At 48.9% G+C, this 23,670-nt stretch overlaps 1 protein-coding gene across 1 annotated transcript; it reads right to left on the reverse strand.

The window, feature by feature from the left end:
- Positions 1 to 13,036: 13,036 nt before the first annotated feature.
- LOC118376107 (frizzled-4-like) lies at positions 13,037 to 22,909 on the reverse strand. Its single transcript, XM_052504219.1, has 4 exons — positions 22,253 to 22,909; positions 16,205 to 16,732; positions 15,307 to 15,452; positions 13,037 to 15,058 (listed from the first exon to the last, which is right to left on the reverse strand). Exons 1-4 carry the CDS (start codon positions 22,517 to 22,519, stop codon positions 14,395 to 14,397), a joined length of 1,605 nt encoding a protein of 534 aa, XP_052360179.1. The 5' UTR covers positions 22,520 to 22,909; the 3' UTR covers positions 13,037 to 14,394.
- Positions 22,910 to 23,670: the final 761 nt, after the last annotated feature.

Below are 23,670 nucleotides of genomic sequence, written 5' to 3' on the forward strand. Positions count from 1 at the left end.
GAGGTCCACAAAGCAGCACTTTTCATACATTGTAAAATGTGTGAGAAGTTTAGAGGGCTGTCAATCTTCCAAAGTCTCTCAAATGAGGAGCTGACAGAACACTGTGAGGCCCTTAGTATGACACTGCACTATAAAGAACACTCAGACTTGGATGGCAGAGAGCTTGCACAGGAACTGAAGAACTTGCCTGACTTCACATCGAAGACTCTGACCCTGCTTGAGCTGCTGATATTTATACATGAAAGGGAGCTCTCAGAAATGTATCCACATTTGTGGACTCCTATCAGAATTGGTCTTACTCTTCCAGTGACCGGAGCTGAAGCAGAGAGGAGTTTTTCACAGCTCATCAAATCCTACCTGAGGTCCACCATGTCACAGGAAATCCTACCTGAGGTCCACCATGTCACAGGAAATCCTACCTGAGGTCCACCATGTCACAGGAAAATCCTACCTGAGGTCCACCATGTCACAGGAAATCCTACCTGAGGTCCACCATGTCACAGGAAATCCTACCTGAGGTCCACCATGTCACAGGAAATCCTACCTGAGGTCCACCATGTCACAGGAAATCCTACCTGAGGTCCACCATGTCACAGGAAATCCTACCTGAGGTCCACCATGTCACAGGAAATCCTACCTGAGGTCCACCATTTCTGGGAAATTTCTTATGATGATGTCCACCATGTCACAGGAAATCCTACCTGAGGTCCACCATGTCACAGGAAATCCTACCTGAGGTCCACCATGTCACAGGAAATCCTACCTGAGGTCCACCATGTCACAGGAAATCCTACCTGAGGTCCACCATAATCCTACCTGAGGTCCACCATGTCACAGGAAATTCTACCTGAGGTCCACCATGTCAAGGAAATCAGGTTCCACCTCTTCCACCATGTTTCTGGAAATCCTACCTGAGGTCCACCATTCAGGAAATCCTACCTGAGGTCCACCATGTCACAGGAAATCCTACCTGAGGTCCACCATGTCACAGGAAATCCTACCTGAGGTCCACCATGTCAGGAAATCCTACCTGAGGTTTCATGTCAAGTGCAAATCCTACCTGAGGTCCACCATGTCACAGGAAATCCTACCTGAGGTCCACCATGTCATAAGGAAATCCTACCTGAGGTCCACCATGTCACAGGAAATCCTACCTGAGGTCCACCATGTCACAGGAAATTCTACCTGAGGTCCACCATGTAATCAGGTTCTCCTACCTGAGGTCCACCATGTCACAGTGAAATACTACCTGAGGTCCACCATGTCACAGGAAAAATCAGGTTCTACCTCTCCACCATGTCTGGAAATCCTACCTGAGGTCCACCATGTCACAGGAAATCCTACCTGAGGTCCACCATGTCACAGGAAATCCTACCTGAGGTCCACCATTCACAGTGAAATCCTACCTGAGGTCCACCATGTCAGGAAATCCTACCTGAGGTCCACCATGTCACAGGAAATCCTACCTGAGGTCCACCATGTCAAGTGAAATCTCCTACCTGAGGTCCACCATGTCACAGGAAATCCTACCTGAGGTCCACCATGTCATCAGGAAATCCTACCTGAGGTCCACCATGTCAAGGAAATCCTACCTGAGGTCCACCATGTCACAGGAAATCCTACCTGAGGTCCACCATGTCACAGGAAATCCTACCTGAGGTCCACCATGTCGGACAAAATCCAGGTCCACCATGTCAAGGAAATCCTACCTGAGGTCCACCATGTCACAGGAAATCCTACCTGAGGTCCACCATGTCACAGGAAATCCTACCCGAGGTCCACCATGTCACAGGAAATCCTACCCGAGGTCCACCATGTCACAGGAAAGCCTACCCATAGGGAGGTCCACCATGTCCAGGAAAGCCTACCGGGAGGTCCACCATGTCACAGGAAATCCCTACCCGAGGTCCACCATTTCACAGGAAATCCTACCTGAGGTCCACCATGTCAAGGAAATCCTACCTGAGGTCCACCACTGTCACAGGAAATCTTACCTGAGGTCCACCATGTCACAGGAAATCCTACCTGAGGTCCACCATGTCACTGAGGAAATCCTACCTGAGGTCCACCATGGGACTGAGGAAATCCTACCTGAGGTCCACCATGTCACAGGAAATCCTACCTGAGGTCCACCATGTCACAGGAAATCCTACCTGAGGTCCACCATGTCATCAGGAAATCCTACCTGAGGTCCACCATGTCACAGGAAATCCTACCTGAGGTCCACCATGTCACAGGAAATCCTACCTGAGGTCCACCATGTCACAGGAAATCCTACCTGAGGTCCACCATGTCACAGGAAATCTGAGGTCCACCATGTCACAGGAAATCCTACCTGAGGTCCACCATTTCACAGGAAATCCTACCTGAGGTCCACCATGTCACAGGAAATCCTACCTGAGGTCCACCATGTCACAGGAAATCCTACCTGAGGTCCACCATGTCACAGGAAATCCTACCTGAGGTCCACCATGTCACAGGAAATCCTACCTGAGGTCCACCATGTCACAGGAAATCCTACCTGAGGTCCACCATGTCACAGGAAATCCTACCTGAGGTCCACCATGTCACAGGAAATCCTACCTGAGGTCCACCATGTCACAGGAACACCTCAGTGGCCTTGCTGTCATCAGTATTAACCATGCAGTAGCTGGGAAGATTTCTTATGATGATCAGTAATTGATGACTTTGCATCAAGGAAGGCAAGAAAGGTCTGGGTTTAGATGGCAGTTGTACCATTTAGTTTGTGTGATTCTGTTTGAAGTGCAATAGTGTAATAATCAGAGAGAGCTTGAAATAGCATGAAATAGATGAAATAGCTAAATATAATATTAACAACAAACGAAACGCGAAAAAACAGAGACAGGAACAATCACCCACGAAATACACAGTGAAACCCCGGCTACCTAAATATGGTTCCCAATCAGAGACAACGAGAATCACCTGACTCTGATTGAGAACCGCCTCAGGCAGCCAAACCTATGCAACACCCCTACTCAGCCGCAATCCCAATGCTTACAAAACCCCAATACGAAATACAACAAAATAAACCCATGTCACACCCTGGCCTGACCAAATATATAACGAAAACACAAAATACTATGACCAAGGCGTGACAGAACCCACCCCCCTAAGGTGCGGACTCCCGGACGCACCTCAAAACCATAGGGAGGGTCCGGGTGGGCGTCTGTCCATGGTGGCGGCTCCGGCTCGGGACGTGGACCCCACTCTATTAGTGTCATAGTTCCTCCCCTTCGCGTCCTGGGATAATCCACCCTCGCCGCCGACCATGGCCTAATAGTCCTCACCCAGAACCCCACTGAACTGAGGGGCAGCTCGTGACTGAGGGGCAGCTCGTGACTGAGGGGCTCCTCGGGACTGATAGCTTCGGGACTGAGGGGCAGCTCGGGACTGAGGGGCAGCTCCATACTTCGGGACTGAGGGGCACTCGGTCTGTCAAAAGAGTGACCAAAAATGATCGGGACTGAGGGCAGCTCGGGACCGAGGGCAGCTCGGGACCAGGGGTTCTTCTGGACGAGGGGAAGCTCGGGACTGAGGGGAAGCCCGGGACTGAGGGGAAGCCCGGGACTGAGGGGAAGCCCGGGACTGAGAGGAAGCCCGGGACTGAGAGGAAGCCCAGTACTGAGAGGAAGCCCAGTACTGAGAGGAAGCCCAGTACTGAGAGAAAGCCCAGTACTGAGATGAAGCTCAGGTCCTTCTGTGGCTCAGTTGGTAGAGCATGGCGCTTGTAACGCCAGGGTAGTGGGTTCGATTCCCGGGACCACCCATACGTAGAATGTATGCACACATGACTGTAAGTCGCTTTGGATAAAAGCGTCAGCTAAATGGCATATATTATTATATTATTATTATTAGGCAGGTAGTTGGCTCCGGCAGATCCTGGCTGGCTGGCGGATCTGGAAGAGTCTGGTTGACTGGCAGATCTGGAAGATCATGGCTGACTGGCGGATCTAGCTGCTCTGGCTGCTCCATGTAGACTGACAGCTCTGGCTGCTCCATGTAGACTGGCAGCTCTGGCTGCTCCATGCAGATTGGCAGTTCTGGCTGCTCCATGCAGATTGGCAGCTCAGGCTGCTCCAAACAGGCAGGAGGCTCTGGCAGCGCTGTAGAGGAGGAAGGCTCTGGAAGCGCTGAACAGGCGGGAGACTCCGACAGCGCAGGAGAGGAGGAAAACGCTGACTGCGCTGAACAGGCGGGAGACTCCGACAGCGCAGGAGAGGGGGAAAGCGCTGGCTGCGCTGAACAGGCGAGGTGCACCAAAGGCCTGGTGCGTGGTGCTGGAACTGGTGGTACTGGATCGAGGACACACACAGGAAGCCTGGTGCGGAGAGCTGCCACCGGAGGACTGGTATGTGAAGGTGGCACAGGATGGACTGGACCGTGAAGGTGTACTGGAGAGCCTGAGAGCAGGACTGGCACAGGACATGCAAGGCTAGGTAGGTACACAGGAGGCCTAGTGCGTGAGGCTGGCACATTTTTCACCAGCCGACTAACACGCACCTCAGGACGAGTATGGAGCGCTGACCCAGGTGCCATCAAATCCCCGACACGCTCCGTCGGACGAATCTTGTACCTAAAGCACCAAGCTAGCAACTCCCTCATTACTCTCCACTCCACTTTCCCCATTAACTCCTTCACAGTCTCTGCTTCGCTCACCTCTAACACCGGCTCTGGTTCTGTTCTCCTCCTTGGCTCCTCACGATTAACAAAGAGAGTTGGCTCAGGTCTATCTCCTGACTCTGCCACTCTCCCTCTGAGCCACCCCCCAATACATTTTTGGGGCTGACTCACAGGCTTTCTTCTGCGCCGTCGTGATTGTCTCTCCAACTCCATTCTCCTATAACCCTCTTCGTACTGCTCCAGTGAATCCCAGGCGGGCTCCGGCACTCCCTCTGGGTTGACCGCCAACCTGTCTATTTCCTCCCACGTCGTATACTCCATACTTCTGCTGTCCATAACGTCCTCCCTTCGCTGCTCCTGCTCTCGCCGCCTGTTACCACGCCACTCGGTCTGTGTGTGGTGGGTGATTCTGTAACGGCGTTCTTCTGTCGAAAGAGAGTCGGACCAAAATGCGGCGTGGTAGTTACTCATGTTCTTTAATGAAAAAACAACGATACATGAAATAACTAAATATACAAAAACAACAAACGAAACGAGAAAAAATACAGCCTATCTTGTGATAACAAACACAGAGATAGGAACAATCACCCACGAAATACATAGTGAAACTCCGGCTACCTAAATATGGTTCCCAATCAGAGACAACGAGAATCACCTGACTCTGATTGAGAACCGCCTCAGGCAGCCAAACCTATGCTACACCCCTACTCAGCCGCAATCCCAATGCCTACAAAACCCCAATACGAAATACAACAAAATAAACCCATGTCACACCCTGGCCTGACCAAATATATAATGAAAACACAAAATACTATGACCAAGGCGTGACAGTGTGTTTCTGTTTGAAGTGTAATAATCAGGTTCTCCTCTTCATACGTGTGTTTCTGTTTGAAGTGTAATAGTGTAATAATCAGGTTCTCCTCTTCATATGTGTGTTTCTGTTTGAAGTGTAATAATCAGGTTCTCCTCTTCATACGTGTGTTTCTGTTTGAAGTGCAATAATCAGGTTCTCCTCTTCATACATGTGTTTCTGTTTGAAGTGCAATAATCAGGTTCTCCTCTTCATACGTGTGTTTCTGTTTGAAGTGTAATAATCAGGTTCTCCTCTTCATACGTATGTTTCTGTTTGAAGTGTAATAATCAGGTTATCCTCTTCATACGTGTGTTTCTGTTTGAAGTGTAATAATCAGGTTCTCCTCTTCATACGTGTGTTTCTGTTTGAAGTGCAATAGTGTAATAATCAGGTTCTCCTCTTCATACGTGTGTTTCTGTTTGTGTATTTGTGTGATTATAGGATTTGTGCAATTTAGTTTTATTTGTTAGCAGTAGGATAATAGTGTAACAATTCAATTATCTTTTATTTGCATTTATACACTACAATTTGTTTCTATTTGTCTTTGCTATTTGTCTATATTTTGATATACTTTTAAATGTTAGTGCAGAATGGTGCCTTTGTTCGAGAGAGAGAGAGAGAGAGAGAGAGAGAGAGAGAGAGAGAGAGAGAGAGAGAGAGAGAGAGAGAGAGAGAGAGAGAGAGAGAGAGAGAGAGAGAGAGAGAGAGAGAGAGAGAGAGAGAGAGAGAGAGAGAGAGAGAGAGAGAGAGAGAGAGAGAGAGAGAGAGAGAGAGAGAGAGAGAGAGAGAGACCCAGCCAGGAGTTAACAGCTGCAGGATTCTGGTTAAGGGGGGCAATAAGGAATCGGAACAGGAACACAGGTGCTTGAGCACAGACACACACACATCAAGTCTCAGAAACTCACACACAAACACACACTAAGTCTCACACACAAACACACACCAAGTCTCAGAAACTCACACACAAACACACACCAAGTCTCACACACTAAGTCTCACACACAAACACACACCAAGTCTCAGAAACTCACACACAAACACACACCCAGTCTCACAGACAGACACCAAATCTCACACACACAAACACACACCAAGTCTCACACACACACAAAACAGAGAGTAGGTCTCTGAGCTCTGTGGTATTTGGGGTGGACATGGGAGTACTGCTCTGATAATCACTCTGCATTCCCAGGAATATCAGACAGGAATTTTACTGGAGGTTAAAAAAAAAATCCTCCCAGTGGGATGAACATAGTTATTCCACCCCGATAAAGACCTCCTGCCCCAGACACACAACACACACACTCTAACTACCATTAACATATGTGAATGTGCACATCTGGAAGCGATAGAGAGAGACACTGTCACTTTCAGCTCCCCCCAGGCTTTTGACTGAGCTCTTCAAAAAATACTCAGCTCAGCAGACATTATATTACAGGAAGGTAATCTGACCTACAGATTTAGATCATGCCTGTTCAGACACACACACACACACACACACACGCACAAAAGATGCACATACAAACGTACATGGGGCCTACAGGTTAATCAGGCAGTGATTCGCTGAAACATGGATCAGACACACAGCTTTAATGTTGTTATTTTTGTAACTGACTTCCTGTTAAAGGATAGAGGGTAATTTTAGAAATTACCTACATCCACTGGAAAAGAGAGGGAGAGGAGAGAGAGAGAGGAAGGGAGAGAGGGAGAGGAGAGAGAGAGGGAGGGAGAGGAGAGAGAGGGGAAGGGAGAGAGGGAGAAGAGAGAGAGAGATGAAGGGAGAGAGGGAGATGAGAGAGAGAGAGAGAGGGAGGGAGAGGAGAGAGAGAGGAAGGGAGAGAGAGTGAGAGAGGAAGGGAGAGAGGGAGAGGAGAGAGAGGAAGGGAGAGAGGGAGAGGAGAGAGAGAGGAAGGGAGAGAGAGAGTGAGAGAGGAAGGGAGAGAGGGAGAGGAGAGAGAGGAAGGGAGAGAGGGAGAGGAGAGAGAGAGGAAGGGAGAGAGGTAGAGGAGAGAGAGAGGGAGAGAGGGAGAGAGGGAGAGGAGAGAGAGAGGAAGGGAGAGAGAGAGGATGAGAGAGAGGGAGAGGGGAGAGAGGGAGAGGAGAGAGAGAGGACGGGAGAGAGGGAGAGGAGAGAGAGAGGAAGGGAGAGAGAGAGGAAGGGAGAGAGGGAGAGGAGAGAGAGAGGAAGTGAGAGAGAGAGAGGAAGGGAGAGAGGGAGAGGAGAGAGAGAGGAAGGGAGAGAGGGAGAGGAGAGAGAGAGGAAGGGAGAGAGAGAGAGAGGGAGAGGAGAGAGAGAGAGTGGAAGGGGGAGAGGGAGAGGAGAGAGAGAGGAAGGGAGAGAGGGAGAGGAGAGAGAGAGGAAGGGAGAGAGAGAGGGAGAGGAGAGAGAGAGTAAGGGAGAGAGAGAGAGGGAGAGGAGAGAGAGAGGAAGGGAGAGAGCGAGAGGAGAGAGAGAGGAAGGGGGAGAGGAGAGAGAGAGAGGAAGGGGGAGAGGAGAGAGAGAGAGGAAGGGAGAGAGAGTGAGAGAGAGAGAGGAAGGGAGAGAGAGTGAGAGAGAGAGAGGAAGGGAGAGAGAGTGAGAGAGAGAGCGGAAGGGAGAGAGAGTGAGAGAGAGAGAGGAAGGGAGAGAGAGTGAGAGAGAGAGAGGAAGGGAGAGAGAGTGAGAGAGAGAGCGGAAGGGAGAGAGAGTGAGAGAGAGAGAGGAAGGGAGAGAGAGTGAGAGAGAGAGAGGAAGGGAGAGAGAGTGAGAGAGAGAGAGGAAGGGAGAGAGAGTGAGAGAGATAATCAGCTCTGTTAAAGTGGGCCTATTGTTGTTCCATCCCAGCTGGCACATTGTGAGACCATATGATTCTTAGAGCGTGGTGAGAGAGTGGTTGTCCTATTGTTATTTTGCATAAACCTTCCCATAACATTTCTTACAGGTTTCCTCATGGTCCTATTTCAAGTAATGTTCTCAAATTGCTCAGAGAATTCTAGAACTTCAGCATAACGTTTTCTACAGGTTTCCTCATGGTTCTATTTCAAGTCATGTTCTCCGAATATGACATTTATTTCTCCATAAAAACCACAAGAAAACATTAGTAATGTTTAAAGACTGTTATTTAAAAACATATAGCCTAGTGGTTAGAGCATTGGACTAGTAACTGAAAGGTTGCAAGATCAAATCCCTGAGCTGACAAGGTAAAACACTGTTGTTCTGCCCCTTATTTGTATTGCTTTTAATCTGTTTAAATGAATTTATCTTATTAACACTTTGTTCTAGCTAGCTATTTGTGTAGGTAGCTATCAAGTAAACGCAATGCACCCACTGTTCCTAGGCCGTCATTGAAAATAAGAATTTGTTCTTAACTGACTTACCTAGTTAAATAAAGATGAAATGAAAAACATTTACATTCTGTTCTCAGCATCAACAAAACTCTCTCTATCCTCTATCTTGTTCAGGTGTCTTGGCTGCACACACTATTGATCTTAATGACTACTTGTTTCCTTTGAAATAGGGTCTGTTGGAATAAACTAAAACGAACATGAGTTTTTTAAATTTAAATAGCACGCCTGCTCTATTGTGGTGGCGCAGTAGACTAATTTCATGGGCAGAAGATCATAGGTTCGAATCTCACTGACACCGTGTCACAATAATAATAAAAGGAAACGTTTTTGCATGATTAATGCCCAAGCAAAGGAATGTCCACATGTCCTGTGTTTGCTGTTTAAAACAGGAAACCCAAACTAAACTAGCAGTGTTATTAAAAGCCTCATTGAAACACGTTCTCAGAACGTTGTTTCATTACTTTCAAATAACCTAGAATTCCCGTTCACTGAATGTTAATAAAACCTCACAGGAAAACTTTCTGGGAACCATAGAAACATGTTCTCAGAACCTGCAAACTAATAATGAACATTCCCAGAAATGTTCACTTCCATTCTCAAAATGTTCCCAGAACCAATGAGAAACCAGACATGTATGTTCCCACAACTTCCAAGGAACCAAATGTGCTGGATGGGATGTATGTTGCTGCACTTGGAATACTTCATCATCATGCAGGTTTGTTGTTGATGCATGTGTGAGTAAAATGTAGGCCTTTCAGCTATATATATATATATATATATATATATATATATATATATATATATATAATTATTTGTTTATTTTTTTAAGATACAGCTAGACGTGCCTAAAATGGCTCAGTACTGCTTCTTACCTGATCATAATCCACTAAACATCAGTTTCAAGGACGTGACAAAGTTCTGCTTTGATAACGTTTTGGCCAACACAATGTTTTTTGTTGTCAATAGGGAACGGTAGCCAAACAGCCGAAGTTCATTTGGAATGTCATGCATTCATTCAAAACAAATGGTGTTTTACTCTCGGGGATTTCTATTTATTTGCTACAATTGGTAGGTAATTTACATTTATAAATAGTTGCAGGTGGAAATGTTACATGTTTTACTTTAGAGTCAATGAATGTGATTGTTGCCAAATTGTGGTTCCTTCAGGCCAATTGTGTTTGTAGTTGGTCTCAGAGAACAGACTTTAGAGTGTAGTTACAGGATTGAACCTGTAGATGGCAGCATTGGACAGTTCATTACAATAACCATGATGTTCATAGCAGTGGGTGGGGCATCAGGTCTGAACTTTGAGTTTATTTTAAATTCAGTTTCAAGTTTGACTTGATGTAGTACTGATGAAATCCACATATAAAATATTACAAAGATTATAATCTGTGTATTAATTGGACAACATTAATTCACACACGCAATAAATACAAGTAGAGCACATTTTAAAACCAAAACGTTTTTATTTTTCCTTCTTCTGATACAAAAGTTTTTTTTAATAAACATGTTTTTAGGTTTTAGACTTTTTTTTTTACAAAGATAAATTAGCATTTCTTATAATACATTAAAAGACATCAAACACCTGTTTGTCTTTTCAAAATAGTTCATTTTCTAAACATACTTCACGGAGTTGTGGGGTTGGCAGTACCCAAAGGTCTTAGGTACTAACAGGTTAAAATCACACTTCAAAAGGCACTTCCTAAACCACACCCTATTCCTCATAGTGTTCGATTTGATCACTATATGGGGAATGATAAGGTTGAATTTGAAACCTATTAACTAGAGTGTTATACATTCAGACTCACAGAAACAGAGGACTCGTCTGGTATAGACTGGCAACACAGTAGAGAGACAGGCTGCAGTAACAGAGTAGAGAGACAGGCTGCAGTAACAGAGTAGAGAGACAGGCTGCAGTAACAGAGTAGAGAGACAGGCAGCAGTAACAGAGTAGAGAGACAGGCTGCAGTAACAGAGTAGAGAGACAGGCTGCAGTAACAGAGTAGAGAGACAGGCTGCAGTAACAGAGTAGAGAGACAGGCTGCAGTAACAGAGTAGAGAGACAGGCTGCAGTAACAGAGTAGAGAGACAGGCTGCAGTAACAGAGTAGAGAGACAGGCTGCAGTAACAGAGTAGAGAGACAGGCAGCAGTAACAGAGTAGAGAGACAGGCTGCAGTAACAGAGTAGAGAGACAGGCAGCAGTAACAGAGTAGAGAGACAGGCTGCAGTAACAGAGTAGAGAGCCATGCTGCAATAACAGAGTAGAGAGACAGGCAGCTGTAACAGAGTAGAGAGAGAGACAGGCTGCAGTAACAGAGTAGAGAGACAGGCTGCAATAACAGAGTAGAGAGACAGGCAGCAGTAACAGAGTAGAGAGACAGGCTGCAGTAACAGAGTAGAGAGACAGGCTGCAGTAACAGAGTAGAGAGACAGGCAGCAGTAACAGAGTAGAGAGACAGGCAGCAGTAACAGAGTAGAGAGACAGGCAGCAGTAACAGAGTAGAGAGACAGGCTGCAGTAACAGAGTAGAGAGACAGGCAGCAGTAACAGAGTAGAGAGACAGGCTGCAGTAACAGAGTAGAGACAGGCTGCAGTAACAGGCTGCAGTAACAGAGTAGAGAGACAGGCAGCAGTAACAGAGTAGAGAGACAGGCTGCAGTAACAGAGTAGAGACAGGCTGCAGTAACAGAGTAGAGACAGGCTGCAGTAACAGAGTAGAGAGACAGGCTGCAGTAACAGAGTAGAGAGAGAGACAGGCTGCAGTAACAGAGTAGAGAGAGAGACAGGCTGCAGTAACAGAGTAGAGAGAGAGACAGGCAGCAGTAACAGAGTAGAGAGACAGGCAGCAGTAACAGAGTAGAGAGACAGGCTGCAGTAACAGAGTAGAGAGACAGGCTGCAGTAACAGAGTAGAGAGACAGGCTGCAGTAACAGAGTAGAGAGACAGGCTGCAGTAACAGAGTAGAGAGACAGGCAGCAGTAACAGAGTAGAGAGACAGGCTGCAGTAACAGAGTAGAGAGACAGGCTGCAGTAACAGAGTAGAGAGACAGGCTGACTGTCTCAGCGCTGTGTGTGTTGTGTTTGACTGTCTCTCTGCTGTTTCTATGTTTGATTGTCTCTCTGCTGTGTGTGTTGTGTTGTGTTTGTGTGACTGCCTCTGCTGTGTGTGTTGTGTTGACTGTCTGCTGCTGTCTGTGTTTCACTGCCTCTCTGCTGTCTCTGTGTTTTCACTGTCTCTCTCTCTGTTGTGTGACTGTCTGTGTCTCTGTGTTTTGTGTTGTCTCTCTGCTGTCTCTGTGTTTGACTGTCTCTCTGCTGTGTGTGTTGACTGTCTCTCTGCTGTCTCTGTGTTTGACTGCCTCTGCTGTGTGTGTTGTGTTGACTGTCTCTCTGCTGTCTTTGTGTTTGACTGCCTCTCTGCTGTCTTTGTGTTTGACTGCCTCTCTGCTGTGTGTGTTGTGTTGACAGTCTCTCTGCTGTCTCTGTGTTTGACTGTCTCTCTGCTGTGTGTGTTGTGTTGACTGTCTCTCTGCTGTCTCTGTGTTTGACTGTCTCTCTGCTGTGTGTGTTGTGTTGACTGTCTCTCTGCTGTCTCTGTGTTTGACTGTCTCTCTGCTGTGTGTGTTGTGTTGACTGTCTCTCTGCTGTCTCTGTGTTTGACTGTCTCTCTGCTGTGTGTGTTGTGTTGACAGTCTCTCTGCTGTGTGTGTTGTGTTGACTGTCTCTCTGCTGTCTTTGTGTTTGACTGCCTCTCTGCTGTCTTTGTGTTTGACTGTCTCTCTGCTGTGTGTGTTGTGTTGACAGTCTCTCTGCTGTCTTTGTGTTTGACTGTCTCTCTGCTGTGTGTGTTGTGTTGACAGTCTCTCTGCTGTCTTTGTGTTTGACTGCCTCTCTGCTGTGTGTGTTGTGTTGACAGTCTCTCTGCTGTCTTTGTGTTTGACTGCCTCTCTGCTGTGTGTGTTGTGTTGACAGTCTCTCTGCTGTGTGTGTTGTGTTGACTGTCTCTCTGCTGTCTCTGTGTTTGACTGTCTCTGCTGTGTGTGTTGTGTTGACTGTCTCTCTGCTGTCTCTGTGTTTGACTGTCTCTCTGCTGTGTGTGTTGTGTTGACTGTCTATTGGTGGTTGCAGCTTAATGCAATAATAACTCAGCTGATGCAGCAGATTTTAATGGCAGTGGATTGCACAAGGGTGCAACTGTACAGACTGTATGAGTTTGACTGTGTGTGTGTGTGTGTGTGTGTGTGTGTGTGTGTGTGTGTGTGTGTGTGTGTGTGTGTGTGTGTGTGTGTGTGTGTGTGTGTGTGTGTGTGTGTGTGTGTGTGTGTGTGTGTGTGTGTGTGTGTGTGTCTGTTGGTGTATTACAGCTTTTGTATAATGTATTTTGGGGGTTGATTGTCTAACATCAGTCATAATAACCCTTCATTTACTTATATCACCGGTAAAAACATACAGAAAGAACCTTACACCGGTTCATTACTTACTGCCATTCCTAAGGGTTCCATGAGTGACTGGAGAAGGTCAAGGGTTAAAGTTCAGAGTTCATAGTTGAGTGTCTGTTTCCTCGTTAAGACTGCGTGGAGGTCAGCTGTGCTGCTCGCTTGAGGACTGAGGTAAAGGACACAGGCCTACGTTTCCCAAGTGCCTTAGCTGCAGCACCATAGAGTCTAGTCACTACAAATCACAAGTCTCTTTGCAGTAGCATAGCTTTATAGCGTCCAGAGTGTGGCTGTCTGGGCAGCCCAGTCTCCCGTTCCACATAAGGCATGTTAACCAAGCTACATCCACATCAGCTAGTCATAGTGCATTTCAGTGTGGCTGTAGTTTAGATCGCTACATCATCTGGACCATGACTCCAGTGTAAATTCAACCTTTAAAACACCTGTCTGAAGTCAGAAGGTTCTATAGATCAGCCCAGAGTCTGCTGTAGGCTACAGGTTCAGTCTCTTCTCTGGCAGTGGGTTAGTCTGCTGTAGGCTACAGGTTCAGTCTCTTCTCTGGCAGTGGGTTAGTCTGCTGTAGGCTACAGGTTCAGTCTCTTCTCTGGCAGTGGGTTAGTCTGCTGTAGGCTACAGGGTCAGTCTCTTCTCTGGCAGTGGGTTAGTCTGCTGTAGGCTACAGGGTCAGTCTCTTCTATGGCAGTGGGTTAGTCTGCTGTAGGCTACAGGGTCAGTCTCTTCTCTGGCAGTGGGTTAGTCTGCTGTAGGCTACAGGGTCAGTCTCTTCTCTGGCAGTGGGTTAGTCTGCTGTAGGCTACAGGGTCAGTCTCTTCTCTGGCAGTGGGTTAGTCTGCTGTAGGCTACAGGGTCAGTCTCTTCTCTGGCAGTGGGTTAGTCTGCTGTAGGCTACAGGGTCAGTCTCTTCTCTGGCAGTGGATTAGTCTGCTAGTAGGGAGAGAACCACAGAACAAGTGGGCACAGGAAACTGCTTTCTGCTTAGGGGTGCTATTTATCTGTTTGTTCTTCTCTTTCACTCTCTCCATCAGATAGTGGATCTAGTAGTGGGTTTGGGGGCAGGTTTGCTTTATAGAGCCACCCGGTTCCTATCTTCCCCTCTTTCTCTCCCTCTCTCCTCACACCACCGTCTCATTGCCCTTGCCAGGTTTTATCCAGCTGTCCCCCGGTGCCCGCTTGCCCCTCCCTGCCCGACCGTCTCTCCACAGCCGGGCAGAGCAGCGTTTCCAGGTGTGGAGGGTCTTGGCCGACCAGATCCACATGCCCGACGTGATGCCCACCAGCAGAGACATAAAGATCCTCAGCATCTCTGCTGCCACATATGAGTCCCTGGCACTGGCCCTGAAGTCCCCCCAGTGGGACAGCTGGTAGAGGTAGCAGCCTATCACGGTGGACGCAGGTACCATGTACAGCACAGAGAACACCCCGATCTTCACCATCAGACGCTCCAGCTTGTCCGTCTTGGCCCCGTCCTTCTGCAGGTTGGAGCGGATCTTAAACAGGGCCACCAGGCCGGCGCAGATGAACAATGTCCCGATGAGGAGGTAGGTGGCGAGCGGGGCGACCACGAAGCCCGTCAGGGCCTCTTGCTGTAGGTTACCCACGTAGCAAAGCCCCGTGAGGTCATCCGCGTCTACTAGTCGCATGATGAGGATGACGATGGTCTTGACGGCGGGGATGGCCCAGGCTGCTATGTGGAAGTAGGAGCTGTGCATTTCGATCGCCTCGTGACCCCACTTTAACCCTGCAGCCAGGAACCAGGTCAGAGTCAGAATCACCCACCTGGGAGGAGGCAGAGAGAGAGAGACAGGTTAGAGAGCTGGGAGTTGACTATTCTAACAGTTTCATTCAAATCTATTCCTAAGAGTGTAATCCTTTTGGCCAGTGTGTGTGTGTGTGTGTGTGTGTGTGTGTGTGTGTGTGTGTGTGTGTGTGTGTGTGTGTGTGTGTGTGTGTGTGTGTGTGTGTGTGTGTGTGTGTGTGTGTGTGTGTGTGTGTGTGTGTGTGTGTGTGTGTGTGTGTGTGCCCACCACAGCGAGGAGGCCATGCCAAAGAAGTAGAGCAGGAGGAAGACGATGGCACATCCGGTACTCTTTAACCCCTCCTGTACCAGAACAGGAACTGCTGCCTCCTCCAGATCACAGGATACACGCTCCCGACCCAGAGTCAGGCGCACCTACAGGGAGACAGACAGAGACAGGGGTTAGACCAGGGGTTATCCAGGAGACCAGGGTTGGGTCTACATACTCTAGCATGTTGCAACCTCGTCAACTACTGTAATTATTATTATTTGACGTTGCTGTTCATTTATGAACGTTTAAACATCTTGGCCATGTTCTGTTATAATCTCCACCCGGCACAGCCAGAAGAGGACTGGCCAGCCCTCAGAGCCTGGTTCCTCTCTAGGTTTCTTCCTAGATTCTGGTCTTTCTAGGGAGTTATTCCTAGCCATCGTGCTTCTACACCTGCATTGCTTGCTGTTTGGGGTTTCTGCTGATGTAAAGAAGGGCTTTATAAATGAATTGGATTGACTGATTACCTACATTCCTCATCACTACTGGTAACTGAAAGGACTGGACAGGTTTACAACAAGAAACAGCCAAGGGCTTTTAAACTGATTTGAATCATGTCAGGGGTCGGCAACACAGGGGTCGGCAACCCTGGGGTCGGCAACACAGGGGTCGGCAACACAGGGGTCGGCAACACAGGGGTCAGCAACCCTGGGGTCGACAACACAGGGGTCGGCAACACAGGGGTCGGCAACCCTGTTCCTGGAGTGCCACAAATACTGCTGGATTTTGTTCCAACTAGGCTCCACACCGGACCAACAGAACTAATTGATCAGTTCAGTGGTTGCCTAAATTCAGCACACCTGCAACACTCCAGGACCAGTGTTGCCTACCCCTGCTCTAAGTCCTATGTCCTCACCAGGTAGGCCACGCTGTAGAGGTTGGAGCACATGGAGAGGAAGATGATGGGTCTCTCAGGGTAGGAGAAACGTGTTGAGTCCAGGAGGAAGGTGAGGACGGTCAGGGTGGTAGAGAGGAAACACAACACCGCCCACACTGCCATCCACACGTCTGTAAACACCTTGGCCTCGCGCCGGTACAGCCCCGCGTCATACCCACACTGCAGTGCACAGCTGTGGCTCCGCCTCACCCAGGCATACTGGTCTGGCCCGGCCCCCAGGGCCTGGCACTCCTCCTCCTGGGGGGGCAGGGGTCGGACAGGGTGGAAAGGGGCGTCCTCGTCCCCTGGACCCTCCATACACATGTGGTTGTGGTCGTTCTGAGGGGGGAACAGGCTGCAGTTGAGCAGCTCTGGCCAGACGAAGCCAAACTCTATTAGGACTGGCAGACACTTCCTCTTGACAGACAGACACATGCTGCCACACGGCCCGATGGGGATGGGAACCTTGTCTGTACACATGGGTACGTACACGGCACACAGGAAGAACTGGAGAGAGAGACAGAGAGGTGTTTACTTGCATATGTACACTTAATGAATTTCTAAAAATGTTATGACGATTCTGTGTGCATTGCTCTGTCTGCTTTCCCTGTGTTACATCATGGTCCTTTGTCTGATTCCTATTCTAATTTCAGACTACAACTGGAAATGAAAGGAACTGTGTTTTGGGCTTAGTCAGGAAAGCCAGGTAACGAGCACAAAAGTTTGTGGTGAAACCTTAAGTGAATTTTAAATTATTAAAGCCACTACAACAAAAACAGTTCATTTAATAGTCATACAGATAACGTGATGGAGAGATTTATTTTTATATAACTAGGCAAGTCAGTTAAGAACAAAATTCTGATTTACAATGACGGCCTACCGAAAGGCAAAATGCCTCCTGTGGGGACGTAAATGTCTGGGGTACTTTAACTGAGGGGGACCAACTCTACTTTCACTCTCTGGTCAGCATACTTCAGTAAAGATAACTGTCTAGCCATAAACACACCATCTAAACAAGTGAATGTATCGGGGCTAGGTTTGTGTGTGTGTATGGGGGGCAGGAGGGGGGGCTACCGTGTGGTGTGGGAAGCGCAGGGCGGTATTGTGAGAGTGTGAGAGATGATATCAGTGATGTTTCTCTCTGTTGAAGCTGTGCTACTGTTCTCTGATCACCAGCTGGACTGGAGAAGGCTTGTTTTCCCCCCTCCGTAGCAGAAGGCTTGTTTTCCTCCCTCCGTAGCAGAAGGCTTGTTTTCCCCCTCCGCAGCAGAAGGCTTGTTTTCCCCCCTCCGCAGCAGAAGGCTTGTTTTCCCCCCTCCGCAGCAGAAGGCTTGTTTTCCCCCCTCCGTAGCAGGAGGCTTGTTTTCCCCCCTCTGCAGCAGGAGGCTTGTTTTCCCCCCTCCAAAGCAGAAGGCTTGTTTTCCCCCCTCCGTAGCAGGAGGCTTGTTTTCCCCCCTCCGTAGCAGAAGGCTTGTTTTCCCCCCTCCGTAGCAGAAGGCTTGTTTTCCCCCCTCCACAGCAGAAGGCTTGTTTTCCCCCCTCCGTAGCAGAAGGCTTGTTTTCCCCCCTCCGTAGCAGAAGGCTTGTTTTCCCCCCTCCGCAGCAGAAGGCTTGTTTTCCCCCTAGCAGAAGGCTTGTTTTCCCCCCTCCGCAGCAGAAGGCTTGTTTTCCCCCCTCCGTAGCAGAAGGCTTGTTTTCCCCCCTCCGTAGCAGAAGGCTTGTTTTCCCCCTCCACAGCAGAAGGCTTGTTTCCCCCTCCGCAGGAGTTTTCCCCCTCCAGCAGAAGGCTTGTTTTCCCCCTCCGTAGCAGAAGGCTTGTTTTCCCCCCTCCGCAGCAGAAGGCTTGTTTTCCCCCCTCCGTAGCAGAAGGCTTGTTTTCCCCCCTCCGCAGCAGAAGGCTTGTTTTCCCCCCTCCGTAGCAGAAGGCTTGTTTTCCCCCCTCCGCAGCAGAAGGCTTGTTTTCCCCCCTCCGTAGCAGAAGGCTTGTTTTCCCCCCTCCGTAGCAGGAGGCTTGTTTTCCCCCCTCCACAGCAGGAGGCTTGTTTTCCCCCTCCAGCAAGGCTTGTTTTCCTCCCTCCGCAGCAGAAGGCTTGTTTTTAGGCTTGTTTTCCCCCTCCGCAGCAGAAGGCTTGTTTTCCCCCCTCCACAGCAGGAGGCTTGTTTTCCCCCCTCCACAGCAGGAGGCTTGTTTTCCCCCCTCCGTAGCAGAAGGCTTGTTTTCCTCCCTCCGTAGCAGAAGGCTTGTTTTCCTCCCTCCGTAGCAGAAGGCTTGTTTTCCCCCCTCCGCAGCAGAAGGCTTGTTTTCCCCCTCCGCAGCAGAAGGCTTGTTTTCCCCCCTCCACAGCAGAAGGCTTGTTTTCCCCCCTCCGTAGCAGGAGGCTTGTTTTCCCCCCTCCGCAGCAGAAGGCTTGTTTTCCCCCTCCGTACAGGAGACTAGTTTTACTTGTTTTCCCCCTCCACAGCACAGAAGGCTTGTTTTCCCCCTCCGCTTGTTTCCCCCTCCAGCAGAAGGCTTGTTTTCCCCCCTCCGTAGCAGGAGGCTTGTTTTCCCCCCTCCGCAGCAGAAGGCTTGTTTTCCTCCCTCCGCAGCAGAAGGCTTGTTTTCCCCCCTCCGCAGCAGAGGCTTGTTTTCCCCCCTCCGCAGCAGAGGCTTGTTTTCCCCCCTCCGCAGCAGGAGGCTTGTTTTCCCCCCTCCACAGCAGGAGGCTTGTTTTCCCCCCTCCGCAGCAGGAGGCTTGTTTTCCCCCCTCCACAGCAGGAGGCTTGTTTTCCTCCCTCCGTAGCAGAAGGCTTGTTTTCCTCCCTCCGCAGCAGAAGGCTTGTTTTCCCCCCTCCGCAGGAGGCTTGTTTTCCCCCCTCCGCAGCAGAAGGCTTGTTTTCCTCCCTCCGCAGCAGAAGGCTTGTTTTACTTGTTTTCCCCCTCTGCAGCAGAAGGCTTGTTTTCCCCCCCCAGCAGGAGTTTTCCCCCCTCCACAGCAGGAGGCTTGTTTTCCCCCTCCGTAGCAGAAGGCTTGTTTTCCTCCCTCCGTAGCAGAAGGCTTGTTTTCCTCCCTCCGCAGCAGAAGGCTTGTTTTCCTCCCTCCGCAGCAGAAGGCTTGTTTTCCCCCTCCACAGCAGGAACAGGAGGAGAGCTTGTTTTCCCCCTCCGGAAAAGGAGGCTTGTTTTCCCCCTCCCACAGGCTTGTTTTCCCCCTCTGCAGCAGAAGGCTTGTTTTACTCCCTCTGCAGCAGGAGGCTTGTTTTACTCCCTCTGCAGCAGAAGCAGAAGGCTTGTTTTCCCCCTCCGTAGCAGGAGGCTTGTTTCCCCCTCCGCAGCAGGAGGCTTGTTTCCCCCTCCACAGCAGAGGCTTGTTTTCCGCAGCAGGACTCCCCCCTCCACAGCAGGAGGCTTGTTTCCCCCTCCGTAGCAGAAGGCTTGTTTCCCCCCCTCCACAGCAGGAGGCTTGTTTTCCCCCCTCCACAGCAGGAGGCTTGTTTTCCCCTCCACAGCAGGAGGCTTGTTTCCCCCCTCCGTAGCAGAAGGTTTGTTTCCCCCTCCGCAGCAGGAGGCTTGTTTCCCCCTCCGCAGCAGGAGGCTTGTTTCCCCCCCTCCGCAGCAGGAGGCTTGTTTCCCCCCTTCCGCAGCAGGAGGCTTGTTTTCCCCCCTCCGCAGCAGGAGGCTTGTTTTCCCCCCTCCGCAGCAGGAGGCTTGTTTCCCCCTTCCGCAGCAGGAGGCTTGTTTTCCCCCCTCCGCAGCAGGAGGCTTGTTTTCCCCCCTCCGCAGCAGGTAACCAGAGTGCTGCCACTGTTCACAGCCCAGTGTGTGTGTGTGGGTGTCTGAGGGTTTCTTCCTATTAGAAAAGCAATGTGTAAGATCTAGTTTACATTATTGCAGGTTAGTGTGTGTGTGTGTGTGTGTGTGTGTGTGTGTGTGTGTGTGTGTGTGTGTGTGTGTGTGTGTGTGTGTGTGTGTGTGTGTGTGTGTGTGTGTGTGTGTGTGTGTGTGTGTGTGTGTGTGTGACAACCACAACCCAAACTACACCACCACAACACAAACTACACAACCCCATAATCACTCCAATAACCTATAGCATCCAGACAACCACAACACAAACTACACAACACCATAATCAATCCAAAAACCTATAGCATCCAGACAACTACAACACCACAATAATACCCAAAAAGCCCTTAATAAATAAATGAGAATTGGAGTAATGGACTGAATGTATGTTAATATATGTCAATGGTCAAGGTAAGGGTAAACCACAGTAAATGATCAACAGAACTGGGCAGTGGGTTGTTGTGTCTACAGACTATGGAGTGGTAAACCACAGTAAATGATCAACAGAACTGGACAGTGGGTTGTTGTGTCTACAGACTATGGAGTGGTAAACCACAGTAAATGATCAACAGAACTGGACATTGGGTTGTTGTGTCTACAGACTATGGAGTGGTAAACCACAGTAAATGATCAACAGAACTGGACAGTGGGTTGGTGTGTCTACAGACTATGGAGTGGTAAACCACAGTAAATGATCAACAGAACTGGACAGTGGGTTGTTGTGTCTACAGACTATGGAGTGGTAAACCACAGTAAATGATCAACAGAACTGGACATTGGGTTGTTGTGTCTACAGACTATGGAGTGGTAAACCACAGTAAATGATCAACAGAACTGGACAGTGGGTTGTTGTGTCTACAGACTATGGAGTGGTAAACCACAGTAAATGATCAACAGAACTGGACAGTGGGTTGTTGTGTCTACAGACTATGGAGTGGTAAACCACAGTAAATGATCAACACAACTGGACAGTGGGTTGTTGTGTCTACAGACTATGGAGTGGTAAACCACAGTAAATGATCAACAGAACTGGACAGTGGGTTGTTGTGTCTACAGACTATGGAGTGGTAAACCACAGTAAATGATCAACAGAACTGGACAGTGGGTTGTTGTGTCTACAGACTATGGAGTGGTAAACCACAGTAAATGATCAACAGAACTGGACAGTGGGTTGTTGTGTCTACAGACTATGGAGTGGTAAACCACAGTAAATGATCAACAGAACTGGACAGTGGGTTGTTGTGTCTACAGACTATGGAGTGGTAAACCACAGTAAATTATCAACAGAACTGGATCCATTCATGCCATTGCCATCGAACCACACAAAAAAACTACTCATTGGTCATTTCAGTCAGGACAATAAAAACCTTTGAGAAGGACAAAATGGGATGGATTTAATTTCCAGCTTCATGGTGGTTCAGGCAGACAAGTGGCCTTACAGAGAGTAGTACTGAGGGCAGTATTGTTGTTACTCTATGGAGCTTGCCTGGCCCTCTCCTCTCCTCAGATATATATTATATCACTGCCCCGTGCTGCTGAACCAAGACTGGATGGTCTCCCTGTGACTCTGTCATGTGCTCTCTGTCTCCCTCTCTCCACTGCCTGCTCCAACACACAGCCCAACCCAGCCTGAGAACCAACAGGCGTGTGCCTTCAGTCGGCTGGAGCAGCTAGAGAGACATCGTTTATTTCACTTTTGTATATTATTTAAATCACTTGCTTCGGCAATGTTAATATATGTTTGTTTCCCCATGCTAATAAATCCCCTTGAATTGAATTGAGAGAGTGTGTGTGTCTGGGGAGGGGGTCTTGTATTACTATCCTTGTGGGTACCAGAAATCCCTCAAAGTCCCCACAAGGATAGTAAAATAAGGAAAATTATCCCTTGTGGGGACATTTCTCACGACAAAGGTTATTTTAGGCTTAGGGCTAGGTGTCGGGTTACAATTAGGGGTAGGAGTTAGGATGGCAGGTAACCTAGCGGTTAAGAGTATTAGGCCAGTAACTGAAGTGTTGCTGATTTGAATCCCAGAGCTGACTAGGGTGAAACAATCTGCTGATGTGCCCTTGAGCAAGGCACTTAACACTAACTGCTTCTGTAAAGCCACTCTGGATGAGAGCCTCTGCTAAATGACTGCAATGTAAAATAAGGTTTGTTAGGTTTAGGGGTGTGTGTGTGCGTGTGCGTGTGTGTGTGTGTGTACCTTCAGTTGGCTGGAGCAGCCATACTGTATGAGTGGTGTGAAGGTGGTGAGCTGGAGCTCGGCGTCTGACTGCAGGACGTTGCCCACCAGGTTGGGCATCTTGGTGACGTTGTAGCCCAGGTCCTGGCACATGGCGATGCGTATCGGGTCGCACGTCATCTCCTCTGTCTCTTCGCCGAACGCACGCACCAGACCAAGGTGTCCTGGAACGCAGAGCAGCGCGAGGGAGAGCGCTACCGCAGCAAGAGCGTCCACAGCCCGACCCATTGTCACTAGGAGAAAAAGTTCCAAAGTTATCAATTGATCGGGTTCCGGGCGTTGCCTGGTAGGGTACCACCGGGTACTGGGAAAACTTTAGTCCACTTCAGAGTGCGCGGTCGCCAATATGAAACCCTCCACTGGAAACACAGTTGGTTACCTACTCCAACCCGTCAAGCGAAGTTGGAAACAACTTATCCAAAGGCAATAACAAAATGAAATGTTAAATCCAGATTTTCCTTGCAATTAAACTACCCCCTCGCGTTGCAGTGTCTGTTTCGATAGTTCCTTCTCTGTTTTTTTCACGCACGAGACCTCGGAGATATCCTGGAGCCCTGTCCGTTCTGGTTCCCGGGTATAGTAGCTCCGTTAGGTCTTGCGCTGTGGTAAGAGGCTGCTGGTCTGTCTCTGTGGGTTCTGCCCGCGCGCCTCCGCCCCACTCCGTAAAGAGCGAATTCTCCATCTCTCTCGCCAGGGACAGCCAACCAGCGGCCAGGAGAGGTCTCAGAAGCCAATCAGCAGGCGGAAGAGCGCTCAGAAAGGCGGGGTTTCAGGTGAGGAAAGTTGCCTGTGGCCCTCTTCTCATGAGCGGACTCCACAGCATTTATTCCGGCTGTGGGTCATATTTGTAGAAATTCAAGGCAGTCTCGCCCTTGAAACATTATACTTTACTTTGTGGTCCTTCTGTAGCTCAGTTGGTAGAGCATGGCGCTTGTAACGCCAGGGTAGCGGGTTCGATCCCCGGGACCACCCATACGTAGAATGTATGCACACATGACTGTAAGTCGCTTTGGATAAAAGCGTCTGCTAAATGGCATATATATATATATAATATATATAATTTGTATTTTTAAATCATAAATGATCTTTAAAAAATGCTGCATCTCCACCATAGGCGCACATCCCAATCAGACGACTCTTCAGCTAAAGTGTTTATAATGATTGTAATGTACATTAATACTGCTGTATTGGATACCTCTAGTCTATTAGACATCCATACTAAAGGCTGTGTTTGTCCATCCCGTTCAAAACGGGCATAGAGAAAAGTTGTTGTCTTTTCTGTTTGTTCTGGAATGCTTAGTCTCTCTATCGTTGTGTGTGTTTACGTTGGTGTGATGACGCCCCGGATGCTGGTTGAGATGTCGACGGGGTATGCCCAA

This window comes from Oncorhynchus keta, chromosome 1 (assembly GCF_023373465.1).
Source record: "Oncorhynchus keta strain PuntledgeMale-10-30-2019 chromosome 1, Oket_V2, whole genome shotgun sequence".
NCBI lineage: Eukaryota > Metazoa > Chordata > Actinopteri > Salmoniformes > Salmonidae > Oncorhynchus > Oncorhynchus keta.

Excerpts from the sequence above, each read along its gene's own strand:
- LOC118376107 (XM_052504219.1), bottom strand. The coding sequence starts at position 22,519 with ATGGGTCGGGCTGTGGACGCTCTTGCTGCGGTAGCGCTCTCCCTCGCG. Across the intron at positions 16,733-22,252 it reads GCTGCTCCAGCCAACTGAAG|TTCTTCCTGTGTGCCGTGTA; the intron begins GTACACACACAC and ends CTCTCTCTCCAG. Across the intron at positions 15,453-16,204 it reads TCTACAGCGTGGCCTACCTG|GTGCGCCTGACTCTGGGTCG; the intron begins GTGAGGACATAG and ends GTCTCCCTGTAG.